This window comes from Schistocerca cancellata, chromosome 1 (assembly GCF_023864275.1).
Source record: "Schistocerca cancellata isolate TAMUIC-IGC-003103 chromosome 1, iqSchCanc2.1, whole genome shotgun sequence".
Taxonomy (NCBI): Eukaryota; Metazoa; Arthropoda; class Insecta; order Orthoptera; family Acrididae; genus Schistocerca; species Schistocerca cancellata.
Window position 1 is genome coordinate 1115252239 of NC_064626.1, and position 9474 is coordinate 1115261712.

At 39.4% G+C, this 9474-nt stretch overlaps 1 protein-coding gene across 2 annotated transcripts in view; it reads right to left on the minus strand.

The window, feature by feature from the left end:
• LOC126092154 (regulator of G-protein signaling loco) overlaps positions 1-4140 on the minus strand; it is a 247546-nt gene extending 243406 nt beyond the window's left edge. Inside the window, exon 1 of one of the 2 annotated variants that reach the window (XM_049907627.1) lies at positions 1696-4136. In XM_049907627.1, the coding sequence (XP_049763584.1) occupies positions 1696-3702 (2007 nt within the window). In that variant the 5' untranslated portion in view covers positions 3703-4136. Of the gene's footprint in view, positions 1-1695 lie in introns of both variants that reach the window. The other variant, XM_049907635.1, reaches the window with a different exon arrangement.
• Positions 4141-9474: the final 5334 nt, after the last annotated feature.

Sequence of the window (9474 nt, forward strand, 5' to 3'; positions counted from 1 at the left end):
ATGTCCATCTATGCCACTAAAAATACCACATCATCATTAAACTACATGGCAAAGCTGACATTCAATGTTGGTACGTTCAGCTGACCCTTTTCTTCTCCATTTTCTATTCTGCAAATTCAGTGGAAGACTGCACCATCCTGGTCTTGTTCATTTTCTTCAATTTTCACACAAATTTTTCAAATATTTTTTATCTCCTGCCATTCCATAATAGTCAGGGCTACAAACATAAATATACCACTACTGCTATCAGACATGAACTTCATTTCCAGTTGCCAACAAGATATTAGCTGCAAATTTTCAAAGAAATTTGTTGTGTTTTGAAAAGTTGACATTTGTAATTGAGGCTGATATTAAGGGTGAGTTTGATCATTAACAGTTCTCTGTCAGGTAATTAATTTTATGTTAAAATGAAGACAGATGATAAGATTTCTTCATCTTGGCGGCAACATGAATGTATTTACACAAGAATCCAACATACGAACAAATCTAGCATTGCTCCTTGTAGTGTGATAACACGATAAAATTTGATTACAATTTCAGCTGCTTTTGTGTGGCTAAATACTTCGGAATGTAAGAGAAAATTGTTTTTATGTCCTGTTGTTTGAATATAGTCTTTTGTATTATTTTTTCTTTATTATCATAGTTATCTTTATTGTTATCTCCAATGTGATACATTTTTCTTATGGGGTAAGATTGATCACACTGTAGCGCAATACAAATACTGCAATGCATACATACATAGCTAGTAGTTTGCATTTTATATGTGTCGTAACATTCATTTTCCAGATCATCTAACCATATTGTATTAATTAAGATAACCTTGTGTCCCTGCATCCACTTTGTCCAATTATAACATCAGCAAAAGTTATGACTGCAGAAAATCACTTGTGATCTACAGAGGTTGAATGAAGAAGATATGCAGTCATTTTAAAACTGTAACGAATATCATCATCATCATCTGTGGGTCAGTCACTGGTGCCTTCCTCACTCCCTATGCGACATACAGTGGTGAGCATATTCAGAAGCACTGGGTACAAAATGGCTATCAATGTCATCCTTGCTGCAAAAAATCATGTTCTGCTGCTGGGGTTCAGTACAGTCAAACTTCACATGGTGGGTTTATAATACAACATTAATGGACTGGTTTGGTGGATCTATTCTCCAATATGCCAGACATATAGAAGACATTAAAATTATTTTTGGAGACAATTTATTATTTAGTTCAGGCTCTGTAATGTTCAAGACATAAAATTTATTTGTATGCCACCAAATGCAACAAATCTGAGTCAGTCACTTGATGTCTTTTCCCTCAGGTCTACCACTGATGAATACACTGAAGAGTTTCAGTGGTACTAGGTGTCAGCCAGTATGAATGAAGACAGTGTCGTATCTTGGTGAAGCAAATATAGAAAATTTAGAGAAACATTTCATAGTGAATGTGGTTAGGCATTTTCTTAATGCATAAGCTTTCTCCTAAAAATTCTTTCATTGTACACTTCAAATATTTAAAAGAACTGCAGTTCAGTTCATGTGATGCTTCAGACATCCTTTCCAAAATACGGGTACATGACTGCATATTTATTTCTTCTTTGTAGCTTTTGATTGTGCTCATGACAGAAAATGTTCCCATGTACATGTTACAGATACCCATACATCGGTACTAAAAGTAAAGATAGTGAAGAAAAATCTACTCACCAAGTGTTCTGGGACTGGTGAAGCTTCAAAACAATTAGCAACAAAGCTCCGAAGTTCCTGCAGACTGCCCCATTGCTGCCCTCTTTGGCTATTGGGTGAAAGTATAGCTACCCCACTTGCACTGTCCTCTAACCCTGCTGGGTCTGGAACTTTCAGGTCTTCAAGACTGTGTGTAACAGGCCTAGGAAGTCCAAATACTTTTGGGCTTAGTTTATATGACAGTAGAGGATCCTGACTTTGTGCACTACTTATACTCATAGCTTCAGTTGATCTTACACCTTTTCCACATAAACCACTGAAACCAGGCACAGAGTAACACTCAGGATCTAACTTATCTGAAAAATGTGGGTGAAAGTCTCTCACTGTTTCATAAGGTTCAGGCTTATATGGTAAAGCCAAGTGGTCTTGACTCCTGTTTGTTCCACTGCTGACACTCATGTCATCATTTGATCTCGCAACAGGAAAACTGTAAGCTGGAATGTTTGGCACACGTTCTGCAAATACTCTACGACTACCATCATCACAAGAACTACTGCTAAGTGGTGATCGGCTACGACTACTTGCTACCATCGCACCTCCACTGTTCATAGCTGGATCTGGCATTGCACGCACAGTCAACCTCGCATTAGCATTTTCTTTGACTCTTCCTGCAAGTTCATAAACACGTGGTTTGGGAACCTGGACCTCACCAACCTGCTGAATATGTAATCGTTGATTCTGCACATCAACCATGAGTATGCGATCAGACTGATTACCACAATCATCTCTAAAGCCAATACCAGAATCACTGTTACTTGATGTTGTTGTGTTAGTGCTGCTGGCATTGCTTGGCTGGGGTGAGTTTGCTAACAGTGGTTCTTCATTTTCAACATTACCTCTTTCATACCTGTTACTGTACAGAACCTTTATAGCAGCAATTACAGGGTCTGAGGAGGATGGAAATTCACTACACAATCCTGTTGCTGGGTCAGTCTTACAATTGAGCTTAAAGGCTTCAGCCTTTGCAGCATGGACGGAATGTGCGCCATGGAGTCTTAGCTCTATGGCAAAAACATGGCAGGAACTAGATGCTATTGTCTCTCCACTGTCATTTTCATCATCCACACATCTAATTGCAGCTGTAACAAGTCCAAAGAAACGATGCTCATCATCCGAACTGGAGCCACAGAATGTAACACGTTCTGCTGGATACTCAGCAATTATTGCTTGATGACAGTTTTTCAGGGTAAGACTATGGGAATGCACACTCATCAACACTAACGTGTGAGCTCGCTTTTCAGCACGAAGTCGTCTAATACATCCACGTACTACCTGGAGTCTGGATCCAGGCTGGAGTTCTTTAGGCATTTCAATTGTGCCCAGGTACCCGACAAGAGCCTGATACTCGACTCTCTCTGTCTCTCTAGGTTTTTCAACTTGTGGATGAGGATATAAACGTGGAGGTGGTACTGGGAATGGGACAGGTGGTTCCCAACGCTGAAGTGGAGGAATACTAGGTTTACTCACTGGGCGGATAAGTGCACTAGAAGGGATGGCGGCAACTTCCAATTGTTGATGTTCTTCAAACATTGCTCCTGTCCGTAGATCTCTAACAACTTTGGCTGCACGATTCTGCTGAGGTATCGCCACAGGTCGATGATGTTGACCACCACTACGAGGTTTGTGCGGATATTTGGGTTTCGGTCTCGCTGGTGCAATGACATCTTCATCCGAGCTGTCAGAATAATAATTCTCTGCTATCTGGAGTTTTAAGATTCCGGAAGAGCCACCAATAAGGCGAACTACGTCGTCGTGTGGAACCTTGCTTACATTCTGACCGTTGACAGCAACCAAATAATCGCCTGGTCTTAGGCCGGCCTTCTCCGCTGGGCTACCGGTGACTATGCAGCTGAGAATACATGGTTGTTGGCCCGATATCGTAAATCCAAATCCATTTTTTCCTCTGCATACTTCTACCGTTCGCACTCCGTAGTTTGGCCTTTTTTTACGGCGCCTGATTGGATGCATGATGGATACTGGTTATGTCAAATGTCACTGCGTTCTGAAATATTAAATTCTCGTACCCATTTTTGAATATTTTGGGCTTCCGATATGCGAAATACCGGCACGTGCATCACACATTCCACGTAATACAAATATCTGTATTGAATTTCCGCTACAGTCTCTGAACTTGGCACGAAAGCATAAATGGTTAAGTCACTTACATCTGTCACACATGATTTGTATTCATATTTGAAACGACTTTCAAACACTTAGCCTGACGAACCAGATTTGGCTTGCTCTTTTATCTCCTTCTTGATGTTCCTCTTCACCACTCCTATCCATGCACTGCACAGTGTCAACAAAAGAAATATTTACGTCTTGTGTCATCTAATACAACTGTGGCCATTTTGAACTTGTCAGACTATGGCAATTAAAAACAAAAGGCCACATCCGCCATCTGTACAGAAATATTTGACACGAAACCAATGCTTTCCACACTAAAGATATAATACTCGTAAATATTGCTGATAGTCATTGCTCATTGGTCAGTTTACATTCTGCAGGCATTGCGGATGAAAATAGACTTTCTTATGGAAAACTGCTTGCTGTTGAGAAAATAAGGAAATTAATCGTTGTGAAGAAACTTAGTTGTTTCTTACATCTTTTATGTAAACTGGTATTTTGGCCGTTTTTTCTGACACTATAAGTAAGACATGACAGGTTATGATTTGAATGATTGCAGTGCTACACTCTTTCTTCAGACTGCAAGTTAATATTGTATGTACGCTAACGATTTTAACCGTCCGATATTTCGCGTGATATTATTATTCATTAAATCAACGTTAAAGATGTTCATTGTCTCGTGTGAACTTACGACACATTTTCCGCTACACAACTGCCCAGTTATTTCGTGACTGAAATTTTGCTTGTAGCGTCGTGTCCAGTGACAGTTTTTCTGCAGTTAATGTTTAATAAATAATATTTTCCCTAACCCTTATGCAAGAAGGATTCTATAGTGCAAGAGTTACACAGATTTCATTAAATGTCGATTACTGACAGACAGGACGTTTCCTTGGAAAGAGTTGCATCTGATTTCTCTAAACCATATTATTTCTCGTTTTTAGCATTTCTGGATAGCAACACAGGTGTATTTAACAGTTAATGATAATCGAGAAATAAAGTACCGTACAGAAAACTACTAACATAAATGTTTTTATTATCTTATGTTATTTCATGGCTATAGTCTCAACTATTCTGATTTCAATGCCCTGATAGACATAAGTAATTTTAATTCATAGCCATTATTATGATACATATTTGGCGATTATTGACATACTTCATTACCAATGACATGATACAGCAACCTGCTACAGTTCCTCATTGGTCCTATGGAATAAAACATACCAGATTAAAGCACCTCAGAATCACCCCAAAATACATGCACTATAGTCAGTAACTTAATGATAAGTAACTTAAGGGTTTAATATGTTATGATCCTGCACCCCTTACTATCAAAATTGTGAGAAGAAAAAAAGGTGTATTTATCTTTTTATCATACAATGTTCTACGTCAAAATGAATTTTCCAAGCTGGCCACCCATCAGGAGCTGGCTGTCTAGAAATCTTGTCTTCAGGATTGCTGTGATTAAACTAATCTTTTCCTCATGATTCCTGTGGAAGTGATACATGGGAGGCTGTAATATATTCCAAGATTTTTCATTTAGAGCTGGTTCTTACAGCTTTGGCTTTTGTGGGGTAGTTAGCATCTGTCGTCAAGCATTTTTTCACCATCTCTGTGATATACTCCGATGGGTCAAACAAACGTGGCCACTCGTGCTGTCCTCCTTTGCATATGTTCAATATACCTTGTGAGCTGTATTTGATGTGTGTCCCACACACTTGAGCAGTATTCTAGGATGGGGTGTTCAAGCATTTTGTAAGCAATCTCCTTTTTAGATGTGATTACATTTCCATAGTGTTCTACCAATGAACCAAACTCTGCTACCCGATTACCCACGAGTGAACCTATATGATTGCTCCGTTTAATATTCCTAAAAAGTTTTACACACAGATATTTGTACGAGTTAACTGGCTCCAATTGTGAAGCTTAAGATACTAAATTTTTTCATTTTGTGTAATACACAGTTTTAAAGCTTTGAATATTTAAAGCAAATTACCAATCTTTACACCACTTTAAAGTATTATCAGGATCCAAATGAATACTTGTGTGAAATAACTAGTTCAGACTGTTAGGTAAGTCGCCAGTTACTAGATAACAAAATGTTATTGCCTGCCTTATTGCTGCAGGTTCCTAGCAGAAAATCTGAAATCTTGGTGTGATCTCCTTTTAAAATTTGCAAACAAAATATTGTCATCACTTTGTATTTCTGGTACCTATGTTATTTAGATACTTCTTTATGTACAATCACTTTTACATTTCTTTTTATCTTGCCTTTTCATTATAATAAACACAGCATCAACTCTTATGCAAAGAAGGGGTGCCACAGCAGACAGCTTGTGCAATGAGGCAACAGGTGGACACGAGAACACCTATACATACATACACTCTTTCCACAATTTATCTCTGTGCATCTGCAACTATGTACAAAGAAAGAGGCTGTGTGTGGACATGCCTTTAATCTGCTCTGATAGGGGTTCCTGCACACTTTAGAAGTACTCAAGAATGGGCCACATTAGTGCTGTATACAGTGTCTCCTTTATAGATGAGCTACAGTTTCCTAAAATTCTCCAACAAACTGAATTCAACTACATTATTCATCTTCTCTGCTACAGCTTTTAGGTACTTATTCCATTTGAAATTGCTGTGTAGTGTTAAACCAAAGATTTAATCCCTGTGGTTGTGTCCGGCAGCACAATGCTAATGCTCTATTTGACCATTATGGGATTCTTTTTCCTAATCATCTGCATTAATTTACATTTTTCAGCATTTAGATCAAGTCACCACCCTCCACACCAACTCTAAATTTTATGTAAGTCATCTTGTATCCTCATACAGTCACTCAACATCGATATCTTCCCATACACCGCAATATCAGCAGCAGACAGCTGCAGATTGATGTTCATCCGTCAGGTCATATATGTATATAGGAATAAGAGCAGTCCTATCACACTTCCCAGAGGCACTCCTGACAATATCCTTGTCTCTGATGAACACTCGCTGTTGAGGACAATATACTGTCCTCTTTTACTTAAGAAGTCTTCAGGCCGTTCACATATATAGGAGCCTCTTCTGTTTTCTTATACCTTCAATAACGGTCTGCTGTGGGGCACTGTGTCAAATGTTTTCCAGAAATGTAGGATACGAAATCTGCCTGTTGCACTTCATACATGGTTTGTAGTAGGTCACGCGAGAAAAAACTGAGTTTTGCATGAGCAGTGCTTTCTAGATGTGTACTAATTTGTGGACAGAAGTTTTTTTGTTTAAAACAAATTACTATACTTGAAAGATTATGATAAACCAAAGCTAGATATAATGATCTGTACTTACGTGGATCCATTCTTTTACCCTTCTTATATATGGGAGTCACATATGCTTTTTTACTGTTGCTTGGGACTTTGTGCTGGTTGAGAGATTCACGATAAATGCAAGCTAAGTAGGGGGTCAATGGTACAGTGTACTCTCTGTAAAACTGAACTGATATTCCATTTCAGGTCACGATGATAGATAATCAAAGCCCTGACAAAGGACGTGATTCAGTTGTTCCAATCTGAGATGGTATGAAATGAGGGACATCCTATCCAAGATCTTTCCCATCCTTCCTACGGTGCTGTTTGTTGCCCATCCCACCTCCGCAACATCCTAGTGTGTCCTATGTCATTTCCAATCCCAACTCCTTGTCACAGGGATCATATTCCTGTAGAAGATCCAGGTACAAAACCTGTCCAATCCACCCATACAATACTTGCTATTCGAGTCCCGTCATAGGCTTGTCTTACTCCATCAAATGCTGGGCCACCTGTGAAAGCAGCCCTCGTATACCAACTCTACTGCAACTATTGCAGATACTTTTATATCAGTATGATTACCAACTAACTGTTTATCAGGATGAATGGCCACTGCCAAACTGTTGCCAAGAGCAAAGTAGGCCACAATGTGCAGCTGAATATAATGTGCTTAATTTCAGTGGCTGTGTCACAAACCAGGCCATCTGGATCCTCCATTCCAGCATCAACTTTTCTGAGCTGCACAGCCAGTCTCAACCTGTGGCAACCTACTGTTTCCACACCTTCCACCCAACAGTTTCTGCTCCGTCTGTCCTATCACCTCCTCCCATTTCATGACCCCTCACCCTCGTTGTGTACCATCCTTTGCCAATGCACCTGCCTGTCTGTTCCTTTCCCTGCTCCTCTCCTTTTCTGCTCCCAATTTTTTTCCCCACACTCCACCTCCTGGCACTGTGCCTATCAGTGTCATCAAGTCACCATTTGGTGCCTGCATGCCCCACCAGACAGCACTGTTCTCTTCCCCCATGTGCACCCTTCAATGCCCCACCCTCCTTCCCTACCTCATTCCAGACTGCTACTCATGTGACAGTTGCATTTGATTCAGAGCTGCCAGTGGTTGTGGTCATGTGTGTCTGAGGTGTGCTTGGTTATGTGATTGTGTGTCTTTCCTTTGCTGAAGAAGGGCCTTGACCATAAGCTATAATGTGTAGCAGTCTTTCCGTTGTGTCTGTCTGCAACTCAATGGATCATCTTTATGGTGAGTAACCATCTATCCTTTTCCTAATATTGTCGGAACTAAATGATGTCCATTCATTGTGTAAGTGGGATGCTAACAACTGTTTATCTGCTATTTCTAGCACAAATACTCTCCTAGCCTTCTTGATGGATTTATTGGCTTAGGAAACCATTGCCACTTTGAAGACATCATAATCACTAATCCATGCCTCTATACTGGCACTGTTGATAAGGTCAGGCCTATTTGTAATTCTGCCTGTTATTGCTAAGTAGGCAAGTCTCTGTACCTTCCAAAGCTCCTCAGCAGCCACCTTCTGTTATACTTTATTCCACCATACTGTAGCCCCATAGAAAATTGTTTTATTTTTTATTACATAGGTGTATATCCAGTTGATCTACAGAGGCTTAGACCCCAGTTTTTATCACAGGTCCTTCTAGTGAACATAAGAGCAGGCTTACTTTATGTCTAGGATTAGCCCAAACAGTTTTGACTTTTCAGTGCTGTCTTGGGTAATGTCCAGGACTGCTAAAATGTTCAGTTTTGAGAATTTTGTGACGAGAGAATTTTTTAAATATTAGACCTATATGTTTGCCATAACGTTTTTAAACATTATTACTGCCATGCTTCTCTCAGCCGACCTTGGAGCAAGTGTTGATTGATGGTGAGGTGTGGCTACTGATTCTGCCACAACATTTTCCTTAGTCATTTGGTAACCCAACAAGGGCAATGTGTTACAGTGTTTTCAAGTGTGAAGTAACTCGTTTACAAGTTTTTGATCATTTTTATCTCTATTCTCTTTTTGTCTCATCATTTAACAATGGGCAAAGGAAAGTGTGAGTTTAATGTTACAGTGTGACAGGAATACAAATTTTTGAAATTGTGTAATGACTGTAACAATGAACATGTTCATTGGACACTATGTACTGGACAATTTTCTGTTGCACATAAAGGAAAGGGTGATATTAAAGACAACACGAAACAGCTAAACATAGGATTGCTAGTAATGATACTGCCCCACCAAACACAAGAGTAATTTTGAAGGTGTTTCAAAAGAGTGATTTTTCATATTGCAATATTTCTAAAATGGATAAGTCT